Here is a 19,241-nt window from a genome sequence, read left to right as displayed (position 1 = left end):
CACATTAAAGGTGGGGTAGGTCATTTTGGAGAAACCAGCTCGAGTGCGCTAGAATTTGAAAATACACAGCAGAAAAAAATCTGCCACTTCCTTACAGAGTCCCTCCTCCAACACACACGAACGCGCACATGACCAATGAGGGCACGAGATAAGTTTGTGCACAGGAAGGCTGACAGGCAGGTAGGCAATCCAGTCATTTTAGCCGGGCCGGCTAAAATGATTGGTCGTGCTTTTTACAGTGCTACGGCTTCCAAGGATGACATTTTTTTAATGTATTTATTGTCAAAGCATTTTATGTATTCATTGCATTGGGATGTAAAGAGCATTCCATGGAATATAACAAAGTGTTTCTGAAATAAATTACATTCAAAAACTAACTCCTAAATGAGAAATCACATATAAATATTTAGGAAAATTCATTGATTATTATCAACTTATTTTTACAACCATATTACTCCGTTATTAGACCCCTATTACACCATTATTGTACATGTATTACACCTACATTATTACTACTGTTATCAGACACAATTTACACGTATGTTACACATGGACACAGCTTGTCAAATGACCGTTTTCCCCGGGACACAGAAACCATTTAAGGTTTAAAAAAGAAACACATAAGATTTGCATAAAGCATAATCAACCTTTAGGGAAAATCCTCTCCATGCCATCTTGTATTTTCCAAAAATTCAAATGATGCCCTCAATAACCCATTTTGAAAGCTGGTGTGCTGTATTGGAGACAGCAGTGACACCAAGTGGTTGAAGGAACAACATCATCAGTTAGGTAAAAAAAATATTTATTGGACAACGTTAGCCTCACAGACTTTTAGCAAAAGCAACTCTGCCTGTTTACATCGTTATAAATCACTCGCATCGTAATAAATCACTCACACATCATTCAACTGACAAAAGCACTTCCCGTCCACACACACATTAACACACACCTTCACATTGCAAACACATCATCTGCGTTAGTGGCTGGGTCTGAAGGGGAAAGACATCCCCGTCATGAAAGGCTGAGCCGGGTACTGAGGGTGAGAGGAGGGGTGTGTGGGTAGAGGTGGGTGTGTGGGTAAAGGTGTGTGTGTGGGGTGTGATGCGATGGGGGAATGCGCTGCGTGCGGGCTGAAGGCCATTGCAGGAGAGTGGATGTTGTTGTAGTACATCACGGGGCCGGACAACACCAACTGGAGCAAACTGGGGGGAGAACAAGCACAAAAAGTAAATGTTTGCATGGAAGAAAATATATATATAAATAATAGTACAATTTAAATCTGTTACGGTCTTGACTTGAATTTAATTGAATAAGTCATTTTTAGGTACAAAACAAAAAACAATGATTGAGAAACATCCACAATACAATTAGTCGTCAACAATTTAACGACTAATTGTTGTCTAAAGACGCTACTTTACAAAATCAAAAAAGACTTGCAACTCGACTTGTACCTCAACCCCCGTGGTTTCTGACTTGAGCTTTTTGCTATCTTCCCCCAAGCCTAAAGATTAAAGAGTGTGACATGAAATGAGTCATTCCCCTTCATTTCCTGTATCGACTATTGATAATACTATTTATTCTTAGGTCATGAAATGTGTGTTTTGTGACTCAAGTCCAAACCTCTGCATTTTAAGCACAGATGTGAAAGCTGGGGATCGTTGTATAGATCTCGTTGGGAGATTTGACGACAGTTCACCTAATTCCTCACTTCATTTCAACAAATATGACAACAATCAATCAGGTTACTGGAGACCACCATGAATAATTCATTTGACTGATAATGAGTGGGGAAAACTTAATTTGCATACAAAATGGTGGTCGACAAAAATGAGCAGGTGGAGACACAATGTTATTTGTTTACGACTTGAAACTCAAAACTAACGTCTTGTGACTTGCAAGAAATGACTTGGTCTCACCTATGATCAAATCTAAAATCTCATCAGGGATCTACCTCACTGTGTAGGATCCTGTTCTAAACTGCAAAAATATTCAATGGTAATTTTTGAAAGAAAAAAGATTTGGTGGGGTACAGATGTGTTAAAATGGTGGTCAAACCCGAAAGACGTCGGGTGTTGGAGTTTTGCAGCTATCGCCACTTCTCTCTAGATCTAGATGAAACCAGGCGACCATGGACAAGATCTTAGGTCCAATGGGCTTAAGACAGAGGATGGTTCTTACTTGTTGTGTGGCAGGCGGGAACAGATGGCTCTCAGGTCCTCTGCAGAGAAGGCAGCATGGAATAAGCAAGATGAGACAATCCATATGACGAGGGATCAAACCTGTTAGTTACTTGTTCATTCATCAATTCAAATCTGTAGCTTTCCACACAGCTAAATCATTAGCCTAATAATCATGTTGGTTTTGGTGCGTTTAATATATATAAGAAATGTGACAATGCAATAGCTAGGAAACAGATAGAAGGGTTTAAGCAGATTTTAAACACAGCATGATTTGTGTAGCTTCAACTAGTTCTGTAAAAGGGCCTATTTGTTTTATGACACCTCACACGGATGGAATCTTTGAGGTCTTTATAAAAACACAATGTATCCCAAGAACATTCCTGGATACATCAAAGATAAAGAAATGTATGTAGAGGGTCAGCAGTTTGACCCCAGCACCATGTAGAAGTGTCCTTTGGGAAGATACTTAACAGCTTTGGATAAAAGCACCCACTAAACATTATGTAATGTACACTCAGCTGAGTTTTAATATTTGTCAAGTTCATGACAAATGAGGCCCAGTAATGCAGCTTATTTTGCCTTTGAGGCCAACTATGACAAGTGTAATGTATATGTTATGAATGTCTTCTATGCTTCTACCCCTTCTCTCCCCTCTCTCACCTCTGGAGCAGAGCAGCGCCCCGTTGGCCATGGACACCTGCAGAGCCTGAGCCAGCCGGTCCAGGGCGAGCTGAGGCAGCGCTCGGGTATCTGTGGATGGGGCGTGTTTGTCCGCCTGGTCCAACAGCCTGGAGAGGTCAGAGGTCAGCGAGGCCAGAGACTCCATCTGCAGCAGCGCCAGGCGACCGTAAAGACCCTTCTCATTCAGGATGTTCGGCAACAGCATGAGGACCTGAGAGCGGTGGGAGGAGGCGAGTTTAAAGATCTCATTCTGCTTTCAAAAGTTCAATTGGAATTCAAGATAATGTATGTAGTGTTTCCGTTTCCTATGTAGTATTTATTGGGTTGTTATATTCAGATATGAATTATAGACACTAGAACTAAAATGCTCAGTGTGTGTGTCCTCGCTGCTTGTTCCGACACACATTACAAACCCTATACATATATTTGATGTAAGGCATAACGTACCATGCTGTTAAAAATAACGTTCTTTATCAGCCTTTGAAACTGAAAGCGTTTTCGGTTGAAAAAACAAGTTAATTAGTTAATTGATTGCCTGAATTGACGACTATTGGTCGACTGGAAACATCTTGTATCGAGGGCAGCCCTAATGTCAACTGTTTTTGATCATCTGTGTGTTTCTTTTGGAAGACATTAAATCATGTAAGAGTTTGAAACATTAAACGTAAGACACTCAAACCTGCACTCACTGCACACAAAAATACAATTCTTTAGAGTTATTGCACATTCTTTCTTCTTATGTTTGTATAAATCTTTTATTTTATTAATCCTTTACTTATATTTTATTCTAAAATAAAAATCCAATTTTCCCGAGGATACATTTTATAAAATCTGAAAATGTATATTGAGCAACCATTCTTGCCAACATAACGTAATTATATATTTCTTAAATGTAAAATGTAGTGGTATTTATAATCCATAGATCTGTACTTTGATCTTTCTGTATAAGTGCTTGTTGATGAAATGAGTAGCTGCACAGAAACTGCACATGGAAATGAGCTAATAGCGACTCTTTTTGAGATGAATGTATGCCTGGTCCTTGTTTGATAAAGACATCATGAGATGATCCTCATGTTGTTGGTGTTTTGCATTCTGTACATACATGTGTACTGTGGGTAAATGGATCTCATGCACCTGTAGGCCGCTCAGATGGAGAGCAGAGAACAGAGGCCCCACCTCCCCCTCTCTCTCTGTGCTGCCATTGGTCAAGGCCGGCTTCTTGTCTCCCTTGCCTCCCTTGTATGCTAGGGGGGCTTTAACGCACCAGCGCATCAAGCCCCCTAAAGGTGTGACATCCAGTGAGCTGATTGGGTGATTGCCAGAGAGGGGCGTGTTCAGGAAGTTGATGAGGACTAGACGAGGGTCGTCTTGGATCCACGACACAATCATCTGGAGGAGTTCTAACGGGGGGGTGAGCTCCTCTGAAAAACACACGCAAAGATAAGAGAAGGTGAATAAAAAGACGAGAACATTGTGAGGAAACGTTTCAGGGAATTCTCTCGTTTAGATAAAGCTATTGCACATATACAAGTTAACTGGAAGTGCATTCATTCCTATGGGAACCTCTGTGATCGTCATTGGTTTTGCAAAATTCCTCCTTTCATCATTATTTTTATCAAAAATGTACCTGAAAAATGTGAGTTAGCTAGCATTTTGGGCTTAGCATTTGATGCTAATGTCTTGTGGAATGGGCTAATAGTCAAATAATGTTCCCATATAGCTGACACATACAAGTTCATTCAGTTCTATGCAAACCTCAGTCATCTGCTCTGACTTTGATCAACTGCCTTGAGTGGGTGCAAAAGTGAAGACTTTAGTGGCAGTTTAAGGAAAGACCATATGCTAAAAAAGTGTGTGAAATAGTTGAATTGTGTAATTGCATAATAAAACAAATTCAGCTAGTTTAATTAACGCTTGAATTTAAAAAATATATATTTTTGCTAAAATTGCAGATGGTTAGCACAGCCTACGCCACCCAAATCAAAGTTTGATAAAAGTGGGATTATTACATTAATTTATACTTTCTATTGTTCTGTAGTTGTGGTCCTGTTTCTTTTTGGCAATGTTCACACAAGGGGGCGTACACCATACAGAATTACTGTCACAAAACTGTGTGGAAACACAGTGTTAGTCAACAAACAATTGACTAACTGCATTCCAGCCACCCAAACAAATCTCTTTTTATCGTTTTTTAGGGCCCAGTTTTAGATGTTTTTTGGTGCTTTGGTGTTGTCCCACCTGTGGTGAGGTCGTAGAGCGTGGTGACAGCCGTGATGAACTGGCAGCAGAAGCGCGGGCTGGCACTATGGATGTTCTGCAGCGTGGGCCCCGAGCCCGGCACCAAGCTACAGTAGTCGTCTACGAGAACCTGAGCCAGCCGCACACAGTACACACGGTGCGTTCTCTGGGGACACAAAGAGTCCTGTTCAGTACATACATTTGGAGTTAGAAGGGAGTTGAAATATCTCACATGACTTTGAGTACTCAATCAAGACAAGCCTCCGCCTCAAGGTCTAAGCTCTAAGACTAAAACTGCATAGAAGTATAAAAACTGTTTAAAAAAGGTATAACATGCAATATATATATATATATTTAAATAAATAAAGCTATTTATAAGCTTCGCGTCGGGCCGAACCACGCCCCTTAGCTGTGATATAATGACCATATATCACGGCCTGAAGTGAGCTATTGCTTTCATAAAACGGTTACAAATTATGGCAATATGAAAGAAAAATACACACTCCAATTTAAATAGTTATTAGTAAATAATGATGTTAAAAATAAAATAGTCCCTCCGTTGTAATAATAATAATAATGATACGTTTTTTTTTTTTTTTTATAAATAATAATTGCCGACCCTTTTTGATTTTTGATTGTTTGTTATGTGAATTTGTAGTATTTGTGTTACTGTATTTTCAAAAAGGTGTATTTTGCTAAATCTTGAGACATTAGCCGCGTTCACACCGAGTACTTTGCTGTACTTAGTTCCCGGCACTTAGTGCCGCTTAGCCCCGTCAGTATTCTGGTTGTCTGCTACAAATGGTCATTAATATCATTTGTATCCAGTTTCAAGGCCCTTTTCACAATATGCTTTGTAGATATAAGTCATTTTCTTTGTTTTTATTTTAACCATGAGAATGATTTTAGTCATTGAAAGTCTGGATTTAAGTATTCTTAAAAACATGCAAAACAAACCCTCGCGGCAGCCAAAGATTGTAAGTGAAACTGATTTTTAATGTTGCATAACTGTCTTACACAAACAAGCTGGGCCATCATTAGTGGCAACTCAGCTAACAGCCCCAATTATCTGGCGAGCTGCGATGGAAAACGCAGATTTTCAACGCAACACCGCTTTATTTGGTGTTTTTACCAAATGTGATCAACTGGTCTGTTTGTTTTGGAGAGGAGACATCTACATTTCATTCACCTCTTGTTGAAAACCTCCTGAACAATGAACAGTTAGGAATACTAACCGACAGTGGTTGACTGCTAAGACAAACTCCCACAGTGTTTCCCATACATCGATTCATTTGTGGCGGGCCGCCACAATTAAATATCGTATATAATTTTTTTTGCGCCCCCACAAATAGAATCAAATTCTGTGGGAAACACTGTCCCAGGTTCCCATGCTTCCTCATGACGTCACCAAACTGTCTTGTGTTATTGTCTTGTAGCAGATATTTTCACATCGTGAATTAAATGCACATTTAAATATGTATGCATGTTTGACTCCTCACCTGTAACCACGAAGCAGCACATTCCAAGATAGGAACCCTGCCCACAGCAATTGCCATGGAGACCAGTTTGCCTAACAGCACCATCCGGCTTTCGTCTGCCTGGTTGCCTTGGAGACTAAAGAGGGCGGAGAACATAAGCTGACGGACAGTATCACGACTCTGCTCCTGGAAACAGCTGCACATGATCTCCAACAGCTGGAGCTCCTGGAGGGCACTCATCCTCTGAAAGAAACACACAGACAGTTAAATGGCTGCCTCTATGTGTGTGTTTATAAAGTGTATGTACATGTGGCGGTCATTACCCTGGCTGGTGTGTTTCTGTCCTTTGGTGCATGAAGAATGAACTCCTCCACCAGCTCCTGGGTTTTGGAGTCCACCTGGGGGGGCTGCCGGCCGGACTGCACAAGGTTACAGATGTAGATGTCCAGGTGGTACAGCAGCTCCTTGGCTGCACTCAGCACGTCGCGAGGCAGCAGCGACTGACGGATGTCGCCCATCACCACCTGAAAGAAACCCATACAAACTTCAGTTCAAAGGTTTTATTGTCATATGCACATAAGCTACAGTGTAGAAATGGCAATGAAATTCTTCTGACCCGAGCTCCTCCAACAATGCAACATATATAATAGAATACAACAATACAAATAAAATGGGACACATTTAAAACCTTCATGACAAGTAAAATTGATGAAAGTTTAAAATGGACAAGTTAAAAAAACTGCTTAAAAATAAGAATGTAATGCTGTAGTTAACTGGGATTTTCAACTTTTAATTAATTGGCATTATGGTCATATAACACAACAAACACAATGCATTAATCTTCAGCCATTGTTTACTTTTCCATTCACGTAAGACGAACAACGACTGTAAAACGACCAATAAAGAGAAAGTAATTTCAAACTCGAGTTTTAAGGTTACATATCTATCACTTTATATCAGGGTTTCAAACTGTAGGTTGTATGTCAACTCTTTCCAGGATGAGGAGCTCCACAGTCAGTCGCTCTCCTCCATCCTGCTACAGCTAGGGCTAGCAAGGTTAGCTAAAAATACTGGTTTGTAACCCGCAGCAGCTTCAATGCACGTTAGTTATGGTCTGAGCCTTTTCAATGAAACACAAGTATTTAGCTAAGCTCTTACCTCTGGGAAAAGCCCTTAATATACTCAATAAATTTGCCGACGTAGTGACTAGTGAATTGTCTCAGGGCGACGAGGGAACCACTTCCTGCTGTACGGAAGCCCGCGTGGGATAAAACGAAGGCAATAGACGTTTTAACGCGCGTGCTAAAATGTCAATACAGAAATGTATTTCATAATTAAAATCCAAAAAAGCGATGTTACGCAATAAAGAGATACTATTTATTTAAATTAAAAAATAAACCACAACTACATAAAATGTAATATTTCAATGTAAAACGATTGAAATATGTATTTACAAGATATCCTAGTTTAGCAAACAAAGACTTTAGGGTTAAATGTTTTAATGTATTCATAGTCTTAAACGGGCATACAAAAAAACCTTGCTCATTAATTTGTATTAATAATATTTTTTAAATAAAATGTATTAGCCTATTTAACCAAACAAAGTTTAAAAACCAAACGTTATGTTTGTCAAAAAAATACCTATAAGTGGTTCTCTATATCTAAATGTGCTATTGATATTATTTGTATGCTAACTGTTTTTAAATATGTTTTTTTTCTCAGCATACTTGCAATAAGTACATCGAAAAAGTAAACATACTATACTATAATAAACTAAATACTGAAACGGAGATATAAACACATGTTGTTGTTTTCATTCTGTACAGGAACTTTATATCATATCCAAATCACTTTGGCACATTAATCCTTTCTAATCTACACAGGGGCGCGCGCACCAAGCACCGGACCGCCTGCTGGGGGAAAAAAGGAAAGAGAGTGCACGCTCTGCTGCGCGCTCCCGCGGACAGCACTTCGGTCTCCAGCACTTTACCGTCCCGTCGAGTGATTCAAAGCATCCCGCAAGATGACCATCAACACCATGGCTAAAGGAGGCTGGCACCGGGATCAAATGTCATGCTTTCGAAAGGTAACACTGTCTCCTTTAGTTTCATCATGTAAAACAATATACTGTATATCTATATATAACCCTGAGTAAATCCGACAGCATGGTGATGATGAGAACAAGTTATAAACGGGTGGAACATGAATTGTTAATCTCATTTTCTGACTTACTTGAGTTACTTTTTGAGTTATTATTTTCTATTTTCTTTGCATCTGCATGTGCATGTGCATCTGTGTGTGAATGTGTGTCTGTTCCCTTGACAGATGGAGAAAGTGATTGTGGCCATGCAGGACCCTGACATGGGCATGAAGATGAGAAACCAGAGGCTCCTTATCACCGTCATTCCACACGCTATGACAGGTATGTGTGTGAGTGTGTGTCCCTTTATGTCAGAGTGCATTACCTTCTGTGTGTGGACATGCAGCTTGTGTGTGTGCCCCAGCGATCATGCATAATGCAGCAGTGATTTTGAGAATACTGTGTGTGCTTTTCAGAGTAGAGGAAGGAAGTTTCTTCTCATTTCGGTCTCTTTTTTTTCTTTCAGGCCGTGATATTATTGACTGGTTGATGAAGAAATATAATATCTGTGAGGAGGGTAAGTAATAATACAATTTGTGTGAAGAGAGTATATTGCTGTGTGATTTCCGTTTCCCTTGCTTGTTGTGTGTCGTTGCTAGGTTATGGTGTTTTCTCTCAAGCTGACATGGTAATGCTGTGTGTGTGTAATGTAGGGGTAGCGGTTTCCAGTAAACAGAAATGGGGTGAGCCCCAGAGGATACAAGTTTGATTAACTTAACTCAACTGATGATCTGGGTTTGATTAGCATCCCTGTGGAGCTTTTTAACCTCAGGAGACTTTTCTGTACCTGAAATAAATTAGAGGTTGGAAAAAATAGCCCATAGGTCCCTTTTGGCCTGAGAGCACACTTCAGGAGGAAAGAGAAGAGCCAGTCAGCAAGAGAGAGACTGGTAAGAGCTTATTAGAAGGCATAGCACAGCTCTTTTTGGGGTAGCTGTCAATCACAAAGTAGGGCTCTTTACCAAATGAGGAAACACTGAAGATTGATGACGCTTTCATCACTGGGTCTTGATGTTTGAGAGATTGCTGGCAGGGTATAAATGTTTGATGAAAAAAAAAAAATGTATTTCAGCTGCAGAAATTAGTAGCCTATAATTTCTATTATTGGTAAATCATAGGAAAAAGTATTTTTTTAATGCAAAATTGGCAACAAAAGGTTGTTTTTTAGACTCAAATATGGAGATTCCCTTCTTGTCTCTGGTTCATATCATATTAAAGTGAATATTTTGGACAAACTAAGATACCACGTAGGAATCTGTGTATCTGGGATGGAAAAATGTCAACCTTTCCGTACGTTTCATAGACTTAAAGTGAGAGGTGAACATAATCGTTGGTGACTGGTTTAATAAGCATGATTGATTTTCCATGTTAAGATGGTTCAATTTGAGAGCTTGTGAAAAACCTCTTTCATGAGACATCAGACAAAGAAAAACCTGGATATCCTCATCATTACTTAGCGTAGCCTAATAATGTCTCCTATAAACAGACATCGAAACATTCACGGTATCCTTAAAGGTTGAAGTAAAAAGCTGGATGAATTAAGTGTATAGCCCCGATGAGTTTCTTCTGTGGTGTTTTACAGAGTCGCTGCACATCAGTGGCCTGCTGGTGAAGTACGGGTACATTTACCCCCTCAAGGAGCCCCGATCTCTGGTGTTACGGCCCGACGAGTCGCCCTACCGCTTCCAGGTTAGTCATTCGTTCCTCAGTATAATAAGTTCACCTGCTGGTAAAGAAAACACCATCAAGTGTAAATGCTGAATCACTTTTGGATATCCCTCCTTCTATTCCACTTTCTAATCCCCCTTCCATCTGCCCCTTTGCACTTTTAACGTATTACGATACATTTTTATCAGAAATCTGAAACAATTTTGCTGGTTTTTTTCAGACTCCTTACTTCTGGACCAGTACCCGCTGGCCTGCATCAGAGCTAGACTATGGTAAGGCAATCCAAAAACAAACTGAAGGGGTAAGAGGAATGATCAGTTAAGTACTTGTATGTATTTAAATAGGATGGAGAACATTTGTCACCCACCATCACATTTAAAAATATAAACAAACTACCAATAATTCCAAGCAACAAAGCTTCCAGCTCAAATATAACTTTTAACAAAAGTTCTGATTTATACATAGATAGCAAATACATGAGATGTATGCTAAACATATGGGCAAAACCCTCCTAACCTCTTATTTATTTCTTTACTGTTTGTGTTGTCCTTTGTGCGTGCCATCAGCCATCTATTTGGCTAAAAAGAACATAAGAAAACAAGGAGAATTGATGGAATATGAAAAGGTGAGTAACGTGTGAGTGTGTTAACGAAAGACAGAGCATGTGTCAGTGCATCATGCATTATGCAGTAGTCTGGGGTCATTTTTAACTCTTCACTATTCTAGTCCTATTCTCTCGGTTTGAATTTCTTATTCATCCCTGGTTCTTTCTCCTCTTCTTTTTTAGGAGAGGTACAGTGTGTTACACAAGAGGATCAACCACACCTGGGACTTTGTGGTGATGCAAGCAAGAGAGCAACTCAGGTACTCTCACACTCATACACACACATACAAACACATGAACACACACATCCTTACAGTGTGATTTATGTTTAGGGCATCCAAACAGAGGAGGAAGGCAGACCGCATTGTTCTAGAATGTCAGGAGCAGGCCTACTGGCTCATCAACAGACCCCCGGTACGTTATTCAACCTGTACTGTGATGTATTGAACTATATACTACACTATACTAATACCATACTATATCTTTCTCCACCGTAATGTATTAGACTATACACTACTATACTATATTAAATTACACTATACTACATTTTTCTCCAACGTAATGTATTAAAGTAAACACTATTGTACTACACAACACTAAACTATACTTCTCTCTTCCGTAATTGATTAAAATAAACAGTACGATACTATACAATAGGATATTCAATACGATAGAATGCTATACTATACCACACTATACTATACTTTACTATATTGCATTAAATACTAATATACAGTACGAAACAATGCTATACTATGTCCTTCTATGCCATACCACACTCTTTACTGTGATAGATTTGAAAACATACTACACATCACTATGCTATGCTATGTTTTTCTCCACTGTATTGGGTTAAAATAAATACTAAACTATAGTATAGTACTATTCATAATACAATATTATGCTATTCTATATGATAGTGCACTTACTCACTACTTTTCAAACCTGTTCTATATTATACTATATGCCTGCTATCCTGTATCGTGCATCACTAAACCTGCTTATATTATATTTTCAATGTACAATACTGTACTATGCTATACTATAATAGTCTTGACCATACTTCTATAGAAACGTGTTTTACAGAATTAAACTCTCTGAAGTCCCACTAATGTTCCCTCACAGTCCCTTCTGCCTCACACATGAAATATTCAACTCATCTGGTAAAAGCTTCAGCTGACAACAGGGGAGAGAGAGAGAGAGAGCGAGAGCGAGAGCGAGAGCGAGAGCGAGAGCGAGAGCGAGAGAGAGAGAGAGAGAGAGAGAGAGAGAGAGAGCGAGAGCGAGAGAGAGAGAGAGAGAGAGAAAGAGAGAGAGAGAGAGAAAGATAAAACAGACATAGAGAGAGAAAGAGTCATCATATTCATCTTTCTTTATGCTGCCCTAACATCATAGCAGTCCATTTGTTTTAAGAAGGAGACAGGTAGAGAGAAGGACCAGAGAGAAGGGAAGGAAAAGTGGGTGTATGTCTGTAGGAAGGCAAGTGGAGGTACTGTGGGCAGAGCAGAGGTTGAAGCCGAGGGCAAGGGTTTGCAGGAGGGACTCCATCTTGTCTTGCTCTTATAAATTAGGGACGAGGACATGAAGAAAAAGAAAGAGAAACTCGAGAGTAAAAATCAGAGCCAGTTGAGTGGAAAGCTCAGGGAAGGATAAGTGCTCACCCACACGCACAGTCCACACACACAAACAACACACACACACACACACACACACACACACACACACACACACACACACACAACACACACACACACACACACACACACACACACACACACACACACACACACACACACACACACACACACACACACACACACACATACACACACACACACACACACACACACACCACACACACACACACACACACACACACACACACACACACACACACACACACACACACACACACACACACACACACACACACACACACACACACACACACACACACACACACACACACACACACACACACACACCTTAGGTAAGTGTGCTTATGTGTGAGTATTTGTTTTCAGCCCGGGGCACGTAATGTGTTGGACATGGGTCTGGAGAGACCAAATAACACCGCACGAGTTACACTGGTCAGTGACATCATCACGTTTTTTACTTCCTTTTCGACTGTTTATTCCCCTTTGAAAAACTCAATGTGATAACACCTCTTCTATGTATCTCTTTCTCTTTTTGGCTGCTCGGATTTTTTCAAAGTAAGTTTCCAAGACAGCCATGCTATACATTGGACAATTACAGAATTGTATAATGTTTTAAAGAGGGGCCCCTTTTTGGGGGGCTCCCTCTCCTGTAGTGAGTAACATAGGTTTTTATCTAAAATCCCAAAGTTCAAGGCAGAGGGAGTTTCTCTCCCCCTGTCTAAAATGTTTACTTCTGTAACATAGTGACATCACTATGTAACATGTGCGCTTCTATTGGCTAGCGCCCCAACACATTGTACGTGATAGGCTGAGGGGGGTTACATCTCTAAGTGGTTGACCAATCACAACAGAGCTGGCCAGCTAACCAATCAGAGCAGACTGGGCTCTGGTTTCAGACAGAGGGTGAAAAGAGGTGCTGCAGCACAGGCAGTATGAGAAAAATAAAGAGCTTTTTGAACATTAAAGCATGGAAATGTGTCAAACAGTAGAGGCAAAAAATACAAATATGAAACCTGAAATGAGCCCAATAGGGCACTTACATTTTAAATAAAGGTTACTTTATGCCATACAGAAGTTACGGCAGATTAAAACAATTACTAATAAGCAGCAAAACATAAAAATACCCATTTGTGATGATAATCAAACATATACTACTTTATGACACGTGTGTAACCTCCCACTGTGAATTTCCTATTAGCCAGAATATATAGGGTTTTAATTAGGGCCGGGACTTTAACGCGTTAATTAAGATTAATTAATTACACAAAAATTAACGCGTTAAAAAAATTAACGCATTTTAATCGCACTTATTTTTGCACCGCGGAACGTTTCTCACTGGATGAGTTTCAGGCGTACCGATTATACTGGAGCACCAACTAACGTTCATGACTTCAGACAACAACAAACCACAGTGAACAACAGTGGGAAATGTTGTTTTAAAAAACGGACGGATGGAAGCGTCGATAAGAGCACGGTTGTGTGCAAATTATGCAAAAAGAAATTCGCATATCACCGCAGCACATCAAGCCTCAAGTATCACCTCAATGCAAAAACATATAGCAGCTAGCGTGGAAGCTAGCGTGGACGTTAGCCTCTTTTATCGCGTTCACACCAAAAAGAGCAGGTACTAAAATTAGTTCATGAGAACCTTTTTACCCTCACGAAAGTCCCTGCTAGAGAGCAGAGAGCTGCTAGAGAGCAGAGAGCTGCTAGAGAGCAGGGACTTTCGTACGGCTCTCTTGTGAGAAAAGAGCTATATTTCTGATTGGCTGGGCGGATTGCAAACCACGCCCCGTAAAACTCCCAAAAAGTTTTGTGAAGCCGCCATTTTATTATCCTCGCATTAGCATTAGCATTAGCCCAGCGCAGAAACGCAGAGAGACTAACTTATGGCAACACAAAATAAAACATGGGAGCAGTGGAGATGAGGAGGTGTCGGCGTTCTGGCGATTTACTCGGAAGGCTGCTGGGACTCCCAGCAGCTTCTACTGAAGCCAGTCCCCAACTCCGGGGACTTTGGGCGGCAGTATACGCCGTGAAGTGGTTTGCGGCCTGCCAGTAAACCCAAAGCAGAAGAAGAAGAAGTGACGTCAGCGACTTCATTTGCCTAATCCTCCCCCAGGTTCAAAGAGTTCTCATGAACTAAATTCTCATGAACCTTTGTGGGAAAAGTACTGCGGTGTGAATGCGCCTAATGGTATACTAAAATCCATGTGAAAAAAAATTGCTTCTCACTGTTCTTAGGTCAAATATGTATATGTGATTAAAAATGCGATTAATTTCGATTAATTAATTACAAAGCCTCTAATTAATTAGATTAATTTTTTTAATCGAGTCCCGGCCCTAGTTTTAATATTTAAAGCCTGAACACATATAGAAAGCAGGAAAGCTGCCTTCTACTACTGATATGATTAAGTTTAAATGCATAATGCAGTTATTGTGTGACTTAAAGTGATGACACTGCGTTTCTCTCACAGAACTAGAACAGTGAGCACTACAAAAATGAGGTAAACATTATATATAATGTATACATTTTCACTTTAAGTACATCGAGTGTACATTAAAGCGTGCAATGTGTAAATTAACATGTCTGCTTCTTGCCTTTGTTTACAGATTGACACCTGTAAAAGGGCACTTGGAAGAAACCGTGTAAAGTCATCCATCTGCCTAGAAGGGTACGTGTCAGTTTGACGAACACACGTGCACACACAAACATACACACAAGGACTAATGGACTTGAAGTCCTGCAGCGGCTGAACTCCAGCTCTCCAGCACGCACGCACATGCACATAAGGCTTAGTGCTCCCACTATAAGAGCCACTAATGGATGCTTCCTGAGCATGCTTCCTCCATTAACTGTTATGATCTCACTAATACAATAATACTGTGTGTGTGTCTGTTTGTGTGTGTGTTTTTGTGTGCATGAATGCCTCTGCATTTGTGTGTACGTTCAGTTTTATGAAATACAGCGAGCAGTACCAGAACCACGACCCCATTATGCAAGGATGCCTTCCAAGCAACCCCTGGATCTCTGATGACTCCGCACATTGGACAATTAATTTAGAAACGTGAGGAAATCCACACTTCTCAAACAGAGTAATTTAGTTGATCATGTTTCAGATTTTTTAGCATCTCTTAACGTATCACTTTTTTGTGTTTGCGTGAGCAGGGTACCTACACCGACACGTCTCCGAGTGGAGCGTTGGAGCTTCAGCTTCATGGAGCTTCTCAATGACGAGATGGGGAGGCGGGAGTTCATGACCTACCTGGAGAAAGAGTTTAGTGGTAAGCAAGAGTGACAAAAATGTTGGAATGTTAACCAAGTTCAAAATATCAAAAGAGAACACGGGTTGAACGTTCATGCTGATGATACACTGCTGTTCATCTCCTTATCATCCAATGACATTAGCCCTAAAACACTTCAATCATAAGACAGGTTGTAATTATTGGAGCAATTGTCCAGAGAGAACAAACCTAAAACAAAAAAAGTGCAACGGTTTCTATCCAAGGAAGATACCCATGCATGCTTTTATCTCTAGCAAGCTCAATTTACTGCAATGCTCTACTTTCTGGTGTACCTCTGAATGCTATAAATAAGCTACATATCGTGCAGATTGACACATCACGTGTACTGACCAACACCAGAAGGAGAGCACATATCTAATCTCGTTCCCTTCATAGAACCTTTTAAGAATCTTTCATTTGTGTTCAAATAACTCAACGAACTAGTACTTGAAAACTTATCAGACATGCTGTCCCTGTATGCTCCCTCTAAATCCCTAAGGTCCTCTGACACTGGGCTTTTAATTATTCCCTGGGTGAAGACCTTAGGGGAGGTTTAATTTAGTGTGTGGTCCTTTCCTCTGGAATAGCCTGCCAGAAGAGCTGAAGGCACCACCATTTTTCAATAGCCTGAATAACCTGAAAATACATCTTAAAACATATTTTTTTAGTTTGGCATTGTCCTAATATTATTACTGTACATTTTAAATAACCTATCTTTACTGTGATTTTTTTCATTACACCTCATTTTGCAATTTTACAGAAAAAGCTTTATAAATAAAATAAAAAGTTAAATTCAAATCTTAAAACTTTTGGTTATAACGTTTCGAGTCAATCCAATTTAAAATTCAAAAAAAGTCAAATCCAATTCAAACACAGAATATCAGATATTTCTTTCATCTATTTCTATTCAAAGCTCATTTCTGTTTAACATGTTGAATCACTATTATATGGTAACAATTGGAGATGGAATACTGCAAATCAAGTTATAATATGGAGAAGCTAGAAATATTAATTGGATTGTTATCATAGGAAAATCATCTCAAATCTATTCTAACTCTTATAAGCATTCAGCATTTAATTAGTTCCCCTAGTAACATTTTCCAATCCCGGCGGTGATAATGGAACAGTTGAGGTAGTGGAAGATTAATTTCATGATATGGTTATTTGAGAGGATGGAAAGAATAGATAAGGAATAGGTGACATGAAGAAAAGGGATCTGTTCATCCATGCATATGAAATATTGCCAGGAGCCAAAGTTTTCCGCAGAGGGCAGCGATGCTATAAAAAGTCCCTAATTGTTTGTCACATTTTCCTGCGTCATTGTTGTGTTATTCACCACCATACGTTCCTAACACCTGATGATCTGTCTCTCTGCTAGGGGAGAACCTGGCTTTCTGGCAGGCCTGTGAGGATATTAAGCATGGAGAAAGTTCAAAGATCGTCGAGAAAGTGGAAGAAATCTACAGGTAAGCGTGAAAGCAAACAAACAAGCTGAAATAGACACGTATAATAGGTCAGATGACTGCCATTCTTTCGTGTGTGATTCAGAAACTTCCTGGCTCCGGGAGCTCCCAGATGGGTCAACATCGACAGTAAAACAATGGATAAAACTCTATTGGGGATCAGACACCCACATCGTTTTGTCATGGAAGATGCGCAAATGCACATCTACTTTCTCATCAAGAAGGTTTGACCACTGATCCACTGTAGTTTAAAATACTGCACAATTATAATTTCTTGCCTCTTTTTCCTCAATCAATTCTACCGATTATTTTCCAAGCCATGCTACCGTGTACTTTTTCCTCACTTCCATGCATCAAATGGCTTTAACTTAATTCTATAGAATATAAAAATCCACCTTTTTTAGTATTTGGAATTATGTCATTTATGAGGACTTTCAAGTCAAGATTAAAACATTGTCAAAGTTAACTTTTTCTTGTGCAACAATGCAGTGCACCTAAATTATATTACAATGCAAAGATAATGTGACTTTGCCAAAAATGATTGCAGTCTTGGTATTCAGTGTGATAAAAGTAACGACCTGAGCAAGTTTCACAAATCTGTTAATTGTTTATAATACCATTCAAAAAGGGACAATTCAATTGTTCAATTGTTGTTCGGGATGGGTTTAGGAGAAACATAGGTATACCTGTTTGTCCTCTAGCATGGGTATTCTGGATTGTGTGAATAAGAAGCACAATATGAACTAAACAGCAGTGGTCCCAGTATTGACCCCTGAGGGACACCACATTTTGAAATGCTATTCATTCAGATAGAATGCAAACCAAGACCCTTTAATTTGGTTAAAACATACATTTTCTGTCACCTTTGGATATATATGGTATATCCTTGGCTGTCGTCTATTAACTAAAAGCACATCTAAATGGCAAATGTAAAGGTTAGCTGACAGTTATCAGAACATTTTTAGGTGATAATGGTGTATTTGTGTGTATGTTTGTTCTGTTAGGACTCTTATCCAAGATATCTGAAGTCTGACCTATACAAAAACATGCTGGCCAAAGGTATTGTCCCCCAGGAGACAAAGAAAAGGTAACATTAACCATTAACTACCACTTTCACTTTACTTACATACATTATTTCTCTATCATGAAACCTTTATTTCTCTTCTTCCTCTCAGTGTGTTCCCCTTCATGAGACGCCAGCGCCACTCGAGCCCCTCCCCTGCTCAGGTTGCCACCCAGGCGACAGAGGAAGGCGGGAATACCAAGGGGGCCGGGCAAGCAGGTACCAACTCTGCAGCTGGCTCCAATGTCTGATGCTGGGCAAAAAAAAAAACAGTCCTCCTTTGCTTTCTTTTTCGAGTCAAACTGTCTGCGTGCAAGCCAGAGCTTCACTTCTACTGCAACATTACAAAAGCTAGGATATCAACCTTTAAGCTTCCTCTCTGAGCACAGGTGTTAATGCATACCTCAGCGCCGCCACATCTTATTCCCAGAGCAGTGAACCGCAAAGGAAAAATAGCTTTTACAGCTGCTTAGCCATCCTTTATCTAATATCAGTCCAAAAGGTCTTTCCTGTTGTTTTTGATATTGACTCCTTAAAACAAGTCTTCCTTTTTCGCTCAATAGCTTTCATAAAGAATCTTCTCTGTATCTCATAAGCAGGTTTAGGCAGAGCGATTGTTCAAAAAGCAATAGAAATGTAAAATATGTATTAATTGAAAACATTGTCTCAGCATGTGTGTGATTATCGTGCAGTTTGCTTGTCTTCATCATTCCATGCCGGAGCTTCACATTGCAATGGTTGTTGCTGTTAATTTAGCTCGAGCATGTTTTCATCCCAATAAAA

The 19,241-nt window shown here is 39.8% G+C and overlaps 2 protein-coding genes across 2 annotated transcripts; one reads left to right on the top strand and one right to left on the bottom strand.

Annotated features, from left to right (window-relative positions):
* Nucleotides 1–785: 785 nt before the first annotated feature.
* On the bottom strand, nt 786–7,831 carry cunh7orf26 (chromosome unknown C7orf26 homolog). The gene is made up of 8 exons (XM_034215210.1): nt 7,736–7,831; nt 6,901–7,101; nt 6,599–6,820; nt 5,100–5,265; nt 3,996–4,282; nt 2,841–3,072; nt 2,179–2,218; nt 786–1,202 (listed from the first exon to the last, which is right to left on the bottom strand). Exons 2-8 carry the CDS (start codon nt 7,093–7,095, stop codon nt 977–979), a joined length of 1,368 nt encoding a protein of 455 aa, XP_034071101.1. The 5' UTR covers nt 7,096–7,101; nt 7,736–7,831; the 3' UTR covers nt 786–976.
* A 769-nt stretch (nt 7,832–8,600) lies between these two features.
* Nucleotides 8,601–19,241, top strand: rgs11 (regulator of G protein signaling 11). The gene is made up of 17 exons (XM_034215439.1): nt 8,601–8,663; nt 8,903–8,999; nt 9,184–9,234; nt 10,300–10,406; nt 10,606–10,657; nt 10,952–11,010; nt 11,173–11,249; nt 11,322–11,403; nt 13,014–13,079; nt 15,131–15,154; nt 15,261–15,322; nt 15,602–15,715; nt 15,817–15,932; nt 17,311–17,398; nt 17,481–17,619; nt 18,400–18,482; nt 18,571–19,241. Exons 1-17 carry the CDS (start codon nt 8,601–8,603, stop codon nt 18,707–18,709), a joined length of 1,419 nt encoding a protein of 472 aa, XP_034071330.1. The 3' UTR covers nt 18,710–19,241.

Source organism: Gymnodraco acuticeps, unplaced genomic scaffold (assembly GCF_902827175.1).
Source record: "Gymnodraco acuticeps unplaced genomic scaffold, fGymAcu1.1, whole genome shotgun sequence".
Lineage (NCBI taxonomy): Eukaryota > Metazoa > Chordata > Actinopteri > Perciformes > Bathydraconidae > Gymnodraco > Gymnodraco acuticeps.
Note: the sequence above shows the minus strand (reverse complement) of the source record. Positions and strands in the feature narration are given on the sequence as shown.

Excerpts from the sequence above, each read along its gene's own strand:
- cunh7orf26 (XM_034215210.1), bottom strand. The coding sequence starts at position 7,095 with ATGGGCGACATCCGTCAGTCGCTGCTGCCTCGCGACGTGCTGAGTGCA. Across the intron at positions 6,821-6,900 it reads ACAGAAACACACCAGCCAGG|AGGATGAGTGCCCTCCAGGA; the intron begins GTAATGACCGCC and ends TGTTTCTTTCAG. Across the intron at positions 5,266-6,598 it reads GTGCTGCTTCGTGGTTACAG|AGAACGCACCGTGTGTACTG; the intron begins GTGAGGAGTCAA and ends TTGTGTCCCCAG.
- rgs11 (XM_034215439.1), top strand. The coding sequence starts at position 8,601 with ATGACCATCAACACCATGGCTAAAGGAGGCTGGCACCGGGATCAAATG. Across the intron at positions 9,000-9,183 it reads CATTCCACACGCTATGACAG|GCCGTGATATTATTGACTGG; the intron begins GTATGTGTGTGA and ends TTTTTCTTTCAG. Across the intron at positions 9,235-10,299 it reads ATATAATATCTGTGAGGAGG|AGTCGCTGCACATCAGTGGC; the intron begins GTAAGTAATAAT and ends GGTGTTTTACAG.